This window comes from Amblyraja radiata, chromosome X, assembly GCF_010909765.2.
Source record: "Amblyraja radiata isolate CabotCenter1 chromosome X, sAmbRad1.1.pri, whole genome shotgun sequence".
NCBI lineage: Eukaryota > Metazoa > Chordata > Chondrichthyes > Rajiformes > Rajidae > Amblyraja > Amblyraja radiata.
The window spans coordinates 7284767-7299061 of record NC_045999.1 but is presented as its reverse complement, the minus strand read 5'-3'; the positions used below and the strand labels follow the sequence as shown (position 1 = coordinate 7299061).

At 45.9% G+C, this 14295-nt stretch overlaps 1 protein-coding gene across 1 annotated transcript in view; it reads left to right on the top strand.

Moving 5' to 3' along the window:
* vps33b (VPS33B late endosome and lysosome associated) overlaps positions 1-14295 on the top strand; it is a 36590-nt gene that overhangs the window by 19783 nt on the left and 2512 nt on the right. Inside the window, exons 14-22 of the mRNA XM_033015151.1 lie at positions 1414-1488; positions 2918-2982; positions 4347-4401; positions 6082-6128; positions 9067-9199; positions 10276-10349; positions 11175-11276; positions 12386-12464; positions 13843-13959. Of these exons, the coding sequence (XP_032871042.1) occupies positions 1414-1488; positions 2918-2982; positions 4347-4401; positions 6082-6128; positions 9067-9199; positions 10276-10349; positions 11175-11276; positions 12386-12464; positions 13843-13959 (747 nt within the window). The remainder of the gene's footprint in view (positions 1-1413; positions 1489-2917; positions 2983-4346; positions 4402-6081; positions 6129-9066; positions 9200-10275; positions 10350-11174; positions 11277-12385; positions 12465-13842; positions 13960-14295) is intronic.

The window sequence follows — 14295 nt, the reverse complement described above, 5'->3', positions numbered from 1 at the left end:
GCTGCAAGACCTCGGCGTGAAAAGCAGTATCTGTGGAGGGTTGGTCCATGTTTCAGGACAGAGTGTAGATGGAAGGTAGCCAGTCGCCAGTGTATGGAAATGAGAGAGAGAGAGAGAGAGAGAGGTGAAACATAGAGGCCAGTAAGTCATAGGTGGACCCATGTAAGGGGAGGATGATGGACAGGTGGAACCAGAAGGGGAAGGGTATAGGAAAGTGAACCAAGGGTAAAGAAACCCATGGGTATGTGAGCAATGAGCAGATTTAACCAGGAGGGGAAGGCTGTTGTGTCGAGGGGATGAGGGGGGCAGTAATGGAAAAGTTAAACAAAGGGAGAGAGACAATAGGTGCAGGAGTAGGCCATTCGGCCCTTCGAGCCAGCACCGCCATTCAATGTGATCATGGCTGATCATCCCCAATCAGTACCCCGTTCCTGCCTTCTCCCCATATCCCCTGACTCCGCTATCTTTAAGAGCCCTGTCTAGCTCTCTCTTGAAAGTATCCAGAGAACCGGCCTCCGCCGCCCTCTGAGGCAGAGAATTCCACAGACTAACCACTCTCTGTGAGAAACAATGTTTCCTCGTCTCCGTTCTAAATGGCCAACCTCTTATTCTTAAACTGTGGCCCCTGGTTCTGGACTCCCCCAACATCGGGAACATGTCTCCAGACTCACGACTCTCTGTGAGAAAAAGTGTTTCCTCGTCTCCGTTCTAAATGGCTTGCCCCTTATTCTTAAACTGTGGCTCCTGGTTCTGGACTCCCCTAACATCGGGAACATGTTTCCTGCCTCTAGCGTGTCCAAACCCTTAACAATCTTATATGCTTCAATAAGATCCCCTCTCATCCTTCTAAACTCCAAAGTGTACAAGCCCAGCCGCTCCATTCTCTCAGCATATGACAGTCCCGCCATCCCGGGAATTAACCTTGTAAACAAACCTACGCTGCACTCCCTCAATAGCAAGAATGGCCTTCCTCAAATTAGGGGACCAAAACTGCACACAATACTCCAGGTGGGTCTCACTAGGGCCCCGTACAACTGAGAGAGAGGACCACAGGCGAGGTGGGTTATCTATTGTAAACGGTAAATCGGAGGTTCATAGCATTGGACTGAAAGCTACGCAAACAGAATCTGTGGTGCTGGGCTTTGAGTTTGTGTTTGACCTCACTGTGGCAGCGGAAGCCAGACAGATCGGTGTGTGGGAATAGAGAAAGACAGTTGTAATGACATGAGCTCAGAAGCTCAAGATGCTGTTGTAGACAGAATGCAGGTGATCTGTCCAAACCGTCCACGTCTGGTCTCAGACTTTACAGTTTAGACTTGGATCCTTTCGACTTTCGAGATACAACAACTCTTCCGTCGTTCACTCTGCCACCCCTGAATTACTGACCTACACTTCATCCCCCTTTCCTCATAGATATTGGAGCATGCGAGTCAATTATGAAGAAGAAAACAAAGCAGGACTTTCAGGAGCTGCTGAAATCTGAGCATGGTATGATTGAGTGAGAGGCCAAGCAGATGGTCTTTGTTCATTGCAATTAGTCTTTTCATTGTGCATGAAGGGATGTGGGGAAAGTCTCGAGGCCAGCGGGGTGACACAAGGCAGGAGGGAGGCTGGGTGAGCGAAGAAGCAGTGATTACCTGACCCCAAGCTGAGACTTGAAAAACGTTGAAGTCTACATGTATTAAACATAGAATAGTGGAGCCTCGACTCTTGTGTACTGCCACAGTATAATCTACTATCCTTAAAGCCCTGTCCCACTGTACGAGTTCATTCAAAGAGTTCTCCCGAGTTTGCCCTGATTCGAACTCTGAGATTTGCGGTAATGGCCGCTCGTAGGTACTCGGGGCTCTCGTGGACATGTTTCAATGTGTTGAAAAGTCTTCACGAGCTTACCGCGTTTCCTGAGTACCTGCCGTTAGCGTTACGAGCCGCTAAGAGACGTCCCCGAGCTCCGATGTACCCGCTACGTACATTCTACGTGCTTACCATGAGTCTGATTTTTTTTTTAAACTTGGGAGAGCACTTGAATGAACTCGTACAGTGGGACAGGGCTATTAAACTACTGTCTGATACAAGAGTGTACCTATGTACACACTTAATATGATTGTGGTTACATATAGTAAGATTTTATACTGAAGAGGAATATCACTGTCTCAAGGCACATGTGACTATACAGTAACATTGAACCACAGGAACGGCCCTTCAGCCCACAATGTCTGCTAAACAAGACTGGAAGTGGAGTTAGTACTCGGCATTCAGCTCCCTGGTGTAAGACCTGCACAAATTCCATAACGGGAACTTATTCTATTGATGCACTTAATGATAGCCTTAATGCAAATGGGATTTGGAATGAATCTGGAAGAATTTCTACTCTGTAAAATTCCATTGACGATGATGAATATTTTTTCCCCAAGCGAGCCAACTTTCAATGCCAGGAGTGTCTCGTTTCAAAAGGACGGGCAGGAAATGCTGGCCTCTCCAGAAACACCCAATTCCCACGAATGATTACAGAAAAATGATAATGTTTGGAAGTTAAAGAGATGTCTGCAAGAGCCTTCATTCACGTGTTGTCTCCTGGAGATTATTCTTGAAACGCATGTTCCTAATGCCCCTGTCCCACTTAGGAAACCTGAACGGAAACCTCTGGAGACTTTGCACCCCACCCAAGGTTTCCGTGCGGTTCCCGGAGGTTGCAGGTAGTTGCCGGAGGTTGCAGGTAGGGAGACTGACAAAAACCTCCGGGAACCGCACGGAAACCTTGGGCAGAGCGCAAAGTCTCCAGAGGTTTCCGTTCCGGTTTCCTAAGTGGGACAGGGGCATTAAGACTAATTTCAGTTTTGTCATCAAATTATTGTAGTTCTTCAGTATGCGTTCTGTCTGTGTTCCACTCACTGACTGACTGACTTCTCCTCCTCAGCACTGCTGGAAGGGTTCGAGATCAGAGAGAGCACCACCTGTATTGAGGAGCACATTAACAGGCAGGTATGTGTACCAGTTGTATGTGTATTGAGATCACTCGGTCATACTGTAGCGACCAATTGAAGCGAGACTACTGAGCTGTGCCTGTTTTACAGCTCAGGATGTACTGAGTTCAAGTTAGGCATGTTACACGTTTGGCTAGGGAGGTGTTCTGTGTCCCAATCACTTGGAAGGACAGAGGGAATGCTGGATTTAATTACCCTCATAAAACAGATCAGGAATGATGAGTGGTTAATAGGAAATAATCTTTATAACACGTTTAATGAATATGTGCAATTGACTTTAACTGGCTTACGATGGTGAGGAAAATAAGAGTGGGTTCCCACTCCTGCTGGTAAACTGGCAGTCCCCCACTGTAAGTGTCCTTTTGCTCATCAGCAGAGAGGAGACTCAGGCTGTGATTTTCCTTCATCCAATGCACCAGATCCACAGTTCAATAGAGGCACAGAGTTGTACAACACAGACATCCATTAGCAAAGCGGCCCAGCAGTAGAGTTGCTGCCTTTCACCGCCAGAGCCCCGGGTTTGTTCTTGGCTAAAGCTGCTGTCTGTACGGAGTTTGTACATTCTTTCTGCGACTGTGGGTTTTGTCCAGCTCCGGTTTCCTCTCAGGTCTCCAAAGATGTTTGTAGGTTAATTGGCTTCTGTAAATTGCTCCTCCGGTGTAGGGTGCAAAACTGGGATAGCATAGAACTAATGTAAGGGTGATCGTTGGTTGGAATAGACTCGATGGGGCAAAGGGCCAGTTTCTATGCTGTATCTCTAAACTAAACGTCCATACTGACCTTTGTGCCATCTACACTAATACCATTTTCTTGTATTAGATTTGATCCTTTGAAGCATTTCTTATTCCAGTGTCTATCTAAATATTTCTTATACATAGTCATTGAAAATATCTCACGCGAGTGTTGCCACTTTCTCAAGTATGGTTGAAGGTACATAGATATATAGACAATAGATGCAGGAGTAGGCCATTCGGCCCTTCGAGCCAGCACTGCCATTCAATGTGATCATGACTGATCATCCACAATCAGTACCCCATTCCTGCCTTCTCCCCTTGATTCCGCTAGCCCTAAGAGCTCTATCCAACTCTCTATTGAATGCATCCAGTGAATCAGCCTCCACTGCCCTTTGAGGCAGAGAATTCCACAAATTCACAACCCTCTGCGTGAAAAAGTTTTTCCTCATCTAAATATCCGACCCCTTATTCTTAAACTTTGGCCCCTGGTTCTGGACTCCCCCAACATCAGGAACATGTTTCCTGCATCAAGGGTCAAGCAAAAGAAAAGCTCTGTGGCATTGTAAACTGCTAACATTCCCCACACTCGACTGGTTTGTTTTTACCCTCTGCTGACTTGATTTTTCAGATTTCTCCCTTTGAGAGTCTCCGGCTGATGTGTCTACTGTCGCTGACAGAAAATGGTGAGTTTGAAACCTTCAAACACTAAGGCATTCCATGAGTGGGGATACTGTGAGGCACGATCCCTGCAAGTGTACACGCTCACAAACACATTGCGGCACGGTGGCGCAGTGGTAGAGTTGCTGCCTTGCAGCATTTGCAAGGCCAAGAGTATCGCACTGTCAGAGGAGTTAACCTTTCTCCGCACACATTAAAACTGCCCCCTTGTTGTACAAAGGATTCTAGGAATGTATTTCAACGAAGAGCACAACTGTATTCTCCACTTTCCCAGCTCCACCGGCAGCACGGTGGCGCAGCGGTAGAGTCGCTGCCTTACAGCGCCAGAGACCCCAACTCCGGGTGCTGTCTGTGCGGAGTTTGTACATTCTCTCCTTGATCGCGTGGGTTTGCTCCGAGACCTTCGGTTTCCTCCCACACTCCAAAGACGTACAGGTTTATAGGTTAATTGGCTTGGTATAAACATAAAATTGTTCGTAGTGTGTGTAGGACAGTGTTAATGTGTGGGGATCACCAGTAGGTGTTGGCTCGGTGTGCCAAAGGGCTGTTTCTGCACTGTATTTCTAAACTAAACCAGGCACAACCACTTGCCCACACCCTCTCCCTCAGTCTCCTGATCCCAATCTATTCCCTGCTTCAGTTCCTATGGCCATTTTCTGACCTCCCTTGAACTCCTTGGCCACTTCACTAATTTCCTGGCAACTGCTTCACCCTTGACCACCTGAACCCGCACAGTCGTGAACGCAGCCCAGTCCATCGCAGGCTCGTCACTTCCTTCTATCCATTCCATTTATGCGACCATGCATCAGAAAGGCTGGAAGCATCGTCAAGGATGCCTGGCCATTCCTTTTTCTCCCTTTACCTCTGGGAGAAGATACAGACTTGAAAGTCCGGTCTTAAGAACAGCTTCTTCCCCACCGCTATTACACTCCGAAATCAATCACCTATTTCCCACGTCCTTCCCAAAGCTGCTGCCACATACTCTCACTAAAACGATACTGTTATTGTACTTTAGTTTTTGCTGCACTGCTTCAGATTGCACGACAATCTCTGCAGCATTCTACTGCTTTGCATTTATTGTATCTATTATTACCAAGTGCACTATGTGGTCTGAGCTTCATGCGAACAAGGAATTTCCTTGTTGGTGAATATGACAGCAAACTAATCTGACTCTTGAGCAGAAAAGTGATACATAGCGATCATATAGTGCAGGCTCATGGAGCAATATAGTTTGCATCTTTTTATAATAACTTGCAGTATTCTTGAAAAAAATCTTTCACCCCCCCCCCCTCCTTGATTTTTTCACAACTTATCCTTCATTTGTGTGAAGTGGTACATATACTTGTACAATACTGGGAATAGTTTCTCCCTATTCACTGGGAGAATTCTAGGCACATCTTTTAAATGATCTGCTGTTGGATCTTCTCAGGAATGACTCTTTCTTTAAAGTGAAATGACAATATTTCAGAGCTTTACCACAGTTTGCATTAGAAACTGCTGGAGGGACTCAGGGAGCCGAGCAACTTCTGTGGAAGGGAAAGACAGATGATGGTCCTCCTTGATGTTACAGATGCCGCCTGACCCGCTGAGTTATTTTTGTGCTCCAGACTCCAGCATTTGCAGTTTCTTGTATCTCCATTTCAGAATTGTCAGTTTAATATTCTTCTTGTGTATTTCCCCTTCAGGTCTGATTTCCAAAGATTATCGATCGTTGAAAACACAGTATCTGCAAGTAAGCAAAATAAATCAATACTTTTACAGGAGCATTTGTGGGTGAGAACTGTTGGGACTCCTGTTCTGGGACTGTGGGCTGCATTGGGAGGTCTAGTGTGGGTCTTGTTGTTGTAATCCTTCTGCTGGCATTTAAAACCTGCACACAGCTCTGAGTGAGACTTGAACCTGCAACTCTCTGACTCAAGAGATAGGATTGCTCACCAATGTACCTGCTTTGGTGATGTAGATTAAGTGTGGAGCATGAACGCGGCAGCATTAAGAATTCTTAAGGGGTTGGACAGGCTAGATGCAGGAAGATTATTCCCGATGTTGGGGAAGTCCAGAACAAGAGGTCACAGTTTAAGGATAAGGGGGAAGTCTTTTAGGACCGAGATGAGAAAATCATTTTTTACACAGAGAGTGGTGAATCTGTGGAATTCTCTGCCACAGAAGGTAGTTGAGGGCAGTTCATTGGCTAGATTTAAGAGGGTTAGATGTGGCCCTTGTGGCTAAAGGGATCAGGGGGTATGGAGAGAAGGCAGGTATGGGATATTGATTTGTATGATCAACCATGATCATATTGAATGGCGGTGCAGGCTCGAAGGGCCAAATGGCCTACTCCTGCACCTATTTTCTATGTTTCTAATCTGCGGCCACGCTGCTTGCCTTTTCTCTGATTTCTACGATCTTTTCCACCGCTTGCAGTGTGTACTGGGGAGATGGGAAGGCAGGGAGCGAGACTAAGCAGGAACAGAGAGATTGCAGAAGTGGTTAAAAAGGGGAGGAGAAGAATGGAAGTGAAAGGAACAACTGAGGAAAGGATTAGAGAAGGAGAAACGAGCAGGGGAAAAGGAAACGGGGGCGGGGTGGTGGGGGGAAGAGGGCCAGGAAAGGAGAGAGTGAGAAAGGGGGTGGGGAGGGGAAAGAAAGAGGGCTGGGAATGGACAGAATGAGGAGAGGATTAGAGAAGGCAGGGAGAACACAGATGAAAGATGGGAGAAGGTGGACTGAGAGAGGGGGCAGGGAGAAAACAGTGAGAAAAAAAGAAGAAGTCATGAGAGATAGAAGTCAGGCTCTCTGCCAATCTGCAGTCAATGTGGATGGTGTCACTGTCCCTGGAGTACCTTGGTCTTTCCTAAGAGTGATGATGGTGTAAATGTCCCTCAGTGATACGCCTTAATTCCTCTGGGCACTTCAGTGCAGTGGAATCTGATTCAGATGACCACGTTGGTGGGTGCTGGAATTACAGTTGCCAAAACCACATGGAGCAGCTAATGGTACGAACACGACACTACACGTCACTCAGCGGGCAACTCCATTCATTTAGCTGTCACTGAGAGCACTGGATGAGATGACACCCACACCCAGAGGCTGTGAGTGATGGATGCATTGTCTGCGCAGCTCTGAAACAGACATGCTGATCTGATACACGATCTGGCCTTAATGTCACTCCAGCGAATAGCGAATTACTCCGCAGCCGACCTCAACTCCCATCCATTATAGATCAACCTGGCATGGTAGAAATGCACCAGCACTAGCTTACCGATGTCTTCATTTAACATAATGAAACCTGTTTTTGTAAATTAGTCTATGATGGGTGGCTTATGAATGGTAATTTCTCGGATGAACTTTCAATGTGTAATGCTGCTACGGTCAGGCAAACGCCTCCGTTGCCATGCTGTGAAAACGGAGAGGATGAGAAGGAGTTTCTTCCCAGAGGCCATTAGGACTGTAAACTCCTATCTCATCAATGACTAACTTAATGTACCTATTTACTGTCTTTTTAAAATTGCTGTTTTTTTTCGTTTTTTCCCCACAAATATGTGTTTCTGTTCCATTCTGTTTTGTAGTTTTTTTGCACAATCCACAAGCATTGCCACTTTTCATTTCACTGCACATCTCGTATGTGTATGTGACAAATAAACTTGACTTGACTTGTGTCAGATGGCTGACCGTTTCATTCATTTGTACAATGAAGTATTGCTCAGAAGCTTTAGTGAAGCTGTTGTTGACTTTGTCTTTATAGAGTCATACAGGGTGAAGAAAAAAAAAAAAAAGAAGCACTGAGCATAGCAAAGGACAGACTGCACCCCCTCCACACACGCCTGGATGTCCTGCCATCAGGCAAGAGATACCGCAGCATCAAAGCCCGGACAACCAGACTGCTAAACAGCTTCCTTCCACAGGCTGTGAGGCTGCTAAACAGTCACTCCACCTGATTCTGCTGCTTTTGCACTGACAATTTAATAACTGGCACTGAGTAATAACTCTGGCACTGGCTCAGGCCACTGCCCTGGACATTTTATGACTTTTTTTTAAACTTGTATTTTAATGTTGCTTTTTTTACCTGCACTTTTTAAAAACTATTCGTACTGTTTTTATCAGGAACTGGATTGTTTTTATTTATGCGTGAAAGGTTTAAGTTTTTATGTGCGATGCTCCGGTATTCCCTGAGAAACGTCTTCTCATTTTGCACTGTACAATTGTTGCTTTGCATGATGACAATAAAAAGGATGATAATGATAAACAGGCCCTTTGGCCCAACTTAACCACACTTAGCCAACATGTCTCATCTACACTAGTCTGCATTTGGCCCACATCCCTCTAAACCTGTGCTATTCATATACCTGTCTAAATGCTTCTTAAACATTGTGATAGAACCTGCCTAACCTACCTCCTCCAACAGCTCGTTCCATACACCCACTACTCTTTGTGTGAAAAAGATTCCTATTAATTTCCCCCCCCCCTCACCTTAAACCTATGTTCTCTGGTTCTTGATTCCCCAACTCTGGGCAAGTAACTCGATGCTTCCACCCGATCTTTTCCTCTCATGATCTTGTACTTTGCTATCTGCTTTGTTACTGCTTATGATCATTGCATCCAGCAGCAATTTCCTGTAGATGGGCCGCTATGACTTACTGTCCTAGATCTGTAACGCAGTTCATGTGTATCCCCAGAGCTATGGATACGAGCACATCCTGACCTTCGCCAACCTGAAACAGATCGGATTGCTGACAGAGCAACAGTCCGGAGAAACTCTGACCGCAGTGGAGAGCACCATGGGCAAGCTTGTGACAGACAAAGCAGTCGGTAAGGAGCCACTCAAAATATAAAATGCATATCTAAGATCTCAGGTTTATTCAGACGTTAGTTAATTTATTTACTAACATGTGGACAGAGGTATAATGAAAGCCCTCTGTTCAGTTTGCTTTCTTCTGCACAACTTGCTTATTTTTCCGCTCACTTATGATTTTCATTCAATGGTCAATGGCTCTTTATCATCGCATGTACTGAGGTACAATTAATTATTTTTTTGCGTACACTTCAGTGGATTATTATTATACATAATCACAATCCCAGATTAAGTACGAAGTGTATAGAAGTGAGAGACTATATTAGTGTCGCCAGGTTTTGGCAACATTTTCCATTTTCAAAGACCAAGCTGCAGCTGGCCATTAAGGCCTATTGTCCTGGCTGCAGGGCCTCCAGCGTCACCTCCACCCGGATCACGCAGTGAACTGTTGTCTCTCTCCTCGCCCATGCATCACCCATGGTCAGTCATGACCGAGGGGGCCCTACTACTCCTCCTTATATAATTATTCTACTGATTTCACTGATGATGTAGTCCCTGGACTTTAGTCTCCTTGGTTGTTCACCTCTGGCCCGCAAGTGTTAACCAGAGATACTAAGCCATGTACAGGCATCGACATGATCAGCCCTCCAGGTGGCCTGCACTCCAGTACTGAGCTTGCTCATAGCCCCGTTCCCAATGCTTGTTCGTCACTAGGCTATCAGTTCTGATTTTATACAATGATGATTCAATGATTTAATGATACTTTATTGTCACATGTACGTCGGCACAGTGAAATGCTTTGTTTTACATACAACCCAGTAAAATAATGCAGCAAACCTCACCTATGCAGTACACAAGTGTTGCCACGTTCTGGCACCGACAAACTTACAGAGGTTCACCGAACATTCTACCTACTGCCTGCCGCCACAAGTGGCAGCATGCCCCCCGCCTCCCTCGCGGGTCCCTTTTTTATTCTCGACAGCCCTCCCCCCCCCCCCCCCTCCCCCCCCCCCCCCCCCCCCCCCCCCCCCCAACCCCTCCCCCCACACGGATCCCCTGCAATTACCTAAAGTGTACAATCGCTTGATTTCAGGGAAGCTGACTGATGCCTTCTCATCTCTGGCCAGGAAAAGTCACTTCAGAGCTTTGAGCAAACGGCTGAACCTGGTAAGGCCCCAAACAAATGGGCTGATGATTTGGGGTAATGTTTAAAAGGATAAAGTCAGTGCACAGTGGATGGGCCCTGCCCTGTATTAGTTGATCTTAGTTAAAGAGATGGATTACCCCAGTAAACAGACCCTTCGGCCCATCTCTCCATGCTGTCCAGTATGCTGGTCCCGTTTGCCCATGAACAACTGAAGATATAATAACAGAATTGAAGCTGCTGGTTAATATAAAAGATAAGGCACAAAATGCTAGAGTAACTCAGCAGGACAGGCTGACATATCCGTACATATCTGGAAAAATGTATAGGTGATGTTTCGGGTCGGGACCCTTCCTCAGACTGAATCATCATAGTCTGAAGACGGGTCACGACCTGAAACCTCACCAATCTAGTTTCTCCAGAGATGCTGCCTGACCCGCTGAGTTACTCCAGCATTTTGTGTCTTAACTTTACATTTAGATAGATTGGGCACCACTGTGATGCCAGAAACGGTGCATTAGTCAGCCAGAATGCCAATGTCTTAACAGATGGAGGAAATGGCAAGAAAACTTGTGGGAAGCATGTTCTAAGAGGAAAATAATAATATCATTTGCATGAATGTGATGCAATTTTTCTCAGATTGTTATTCCCTTAATTTCAAATGTCCAAACTCAAGCTGCAATAGTGTGCAAATTTGTATCGGTAGGCTTACAACTTTTAAATGAATTAATTTATGTTCAGACTGTTGCAATTAATTACATGCGGTATGTACCCATCCGTCCCATTACTTCAACTCTATTGTGTTTTCCATATCACAGCGTTCAGTGTCATCTCCCATCTCTTGACAGATCCCCCGCTCAGTGGAGGAATATGACCTGAAGGTGCCGCGAGACATGGCCTATGTGTTTAGCGGTGCATACATTCCACTGAGCTGTAAGATCATAGAACAGGTAGGTTAAATACAATCTGCCTCTGCAGTCCATGCTTTGAAAGAATGAAAACCTGTCTAATCTAGTAGAAACGAGGAACTGCAGATGCTGGTAGACACAAAATGCTGGAGTAACTCAGCGGGACAGGCAGCATCTTCGGAGAGAAGGAATGGGTGACGTTTCGGGTCGAGACTATTCTTCCTGCAGATGCTGCTTTACCAAGGAAAGACAAAGATGCTGTTAGAGATGAGGAGAACTTCAAAGTACAAGTCCACTTCTTCAAAGTAGTCAGTCTGAAAATGGGCCCTGGCCCCGGCCCGAAACATCATCTATACATGGGATGCTGTCTGACCCGCTGAGTTACTCATCAGGTTCTTTAGTAACTTGTCAGTTTCTTTGTTGAACTAAATTAAGGCGCATGTTACAATCAAAAGCGCTTGAACAATTGGTTAGGAAGAAAGCCAAACTGTAAGAAAGAGGACTGCACCTCCTTTTCAAGAGCAGCCAGCATTTTGTGTCTTTCCTATCTAATATTGTACTTGTGGAAGGCTGAACTCTGAAAGCATGTCCTTCTTAACAATTCATAGAGGGCTCTGCCTTGCCAAAAGCAATTAATTAGGTTGTTCTGAGCTAAACTGTTAGTTTGTACCCCTTTGTCTTTGACTGCTTAGGACTTCCACTGTGTAGATGTTCCTGGCTTGGTTGCAGCACTTTCTGCTCTGGTCTATTGTATCAATATTGCCCGCTCTCTCCATCCCCACTGGCCTACCCAAAACTACCCACACCTTTTCTTTCCCCACTCTTCTCTGTTGTACATTTCTCCACCTCCCTCTATCCCTGTCCATCTTTTCCTGAACTTGCGTTGAATCACGTTCTCTTCACTGAACACTTCACTAGTATTTGTCAAGGAGAGTCATACAGCACAGAAATAGGCCAATCCGACTCGTCTATGCCGACCAAGATGCCCCATCTAAGCTTGTCCCATTTGCCAGTGTTTGGCCCATCTCCCCCTGTTTATAATATTGTTCCTTTGGGTGATCTGCTATGATACAGGTGCTACATGAATGCAGGAGGTTACCCCCACCTCTCCATCACTCTACCCCAGATACAGCATTATTTTCTATTGCCAGGTGCTGGAGGAACGTGAGAGCTGGGCGGGAATGGAAGAGGTGTCGCGGTTATTAAACAGCAATCAATTTGCCACCATTGGTAAGTGTTGGATAGGATTGGGGAGTGTCCGCTCTCTGGCATGTGTCATGCTCCAACGTTGGGCACTGCCCATTCTTCTTCTTGCGTATGGCATGCACAGCCTAAAGTTGGAGGTCAACTTGGTCCATTTGAACTTTTGTGTGTGCACGTCGGGTTGATTGCATTAGTCGAAACAGGGTGGACCACGTGAAGGTTGCAATCTCCCATCCCACTGCCCATTGACGAGCTGCCATGGCACAGCCCATGGGCGTTGGTGCCACCTCCCAGCTCCTCTCTGACTATTTTCTCTTTATGCATGAGGAACACCAGAGAATTGTTGATCGGCTACCATGGATGTCAGAATTGGGCTTGGATGGGTGGCCACCATTGAAGAATATTCCACCGCAGCTCTCAGCTGTGGCTCACACACAATTTAAGTTATGGGAATAACCAGAGACTGTTCCGTGGAACCTTTTAGATCTGGGCTCTGCAAGGACAAGATTTATTGATGAGCAAATGATGGTGGATTTTTTCTATTGAATCAATATATGCTTTAAAACTATATGTTCTTGGGAAGTAGACACACGGAACTGCAGATGCTGGTCTGAAAAAGGATCCCAACTCGAAACATCACCTATCCATGTTCTCCAGAGTTGCTGCTGACCCATTGCGTTACTCCAGCACTTTGTAAACCAGCAACTGCAGTTCCTTGTATCGACATGTACATATGACCACGTTGGGATCAGATAGGAGCGGATGTTGGGGAAGGGTTGGGGTACAGGGAGTAGTGACGTGAAATAAAGAACTGGTTCCCCTCCAAAGAAATGTGGAACATGTTAGGCTACTGGAGAGATAATCCAGACACTTTGACTGATAATACATGTCATGAGGATAAATCCCAAAGCATTTGTGGAAAATAAGTTCAATTCAATAAATATGTTTAAAAAAAAAGCCGGTTGCCGTAATGGTGAGCATGAAGCTACTGCATTATTATTAGAGGTCTCAGATAGCCTTTGTGTGACTCGAGAACAACAGCAATGTGGTTGGACTTCCCTCTGACAAGGCCAGCAAGGTATGTGGTTTGCAACAGTTGGTGGGGATGGGCAATAAATGGCAGCGATACCCAGTGGCGGACCTGGTCTAAAAATATTGGTTGCCAGGAGACAAAGGGGGCCCCACCCACAACTATAATGCTATAATTTAACAGGGGCCCACTTGCCATCACTTGCTATCACTTCATCAGGGGCCCACTTGCCATCTGGCAAGCTGACACCCTGGCCAGTCCGCCACTGGTGATACCTGCCACACCCACCCACCATGAATGAATACATGTATCTGCAATTTCATGTGGCTTAATCCTGTGTCATGGTCCGTGAAGTTCTGCTCTTATCCCTTCTAGAAAGGTCCGTCGACCCAGCATCCAGCAGCAGCGTGCAGAGGGTCATTCTTGTGCTTTTTCTCGGAGGCTGCACATTCTCGGAAATCGCAGCCCTGAGGTTCCTGGGCAAAGAGAAAGGTAACAAGAGATGATTAAAAAGTGGTGGACACTGCCAGAGTACAGGACATGGATTTAAATAATTCCCAGAAGAATCAGAGATGCCCTGTACGAAATATTTTTCAACATGATTGGGAACACAGTGCCTGAAAGGGCAATTGTAAACTAATTCAATAGGACTTTAGAGCCATAGCTTCGCAGAAATAAGTAGTTTGGCCCAATTCATCCATGCTTCCAAGATGCCCCATTTGCCCGCTTTTGGGCCATATCCTCTAAACCGTACCTATCAGTCCAACTATATTTTAAAGGCTGTTATAGCACCTGCTTCAGCTACCTCTGAAAGCTCGTCTCATAATG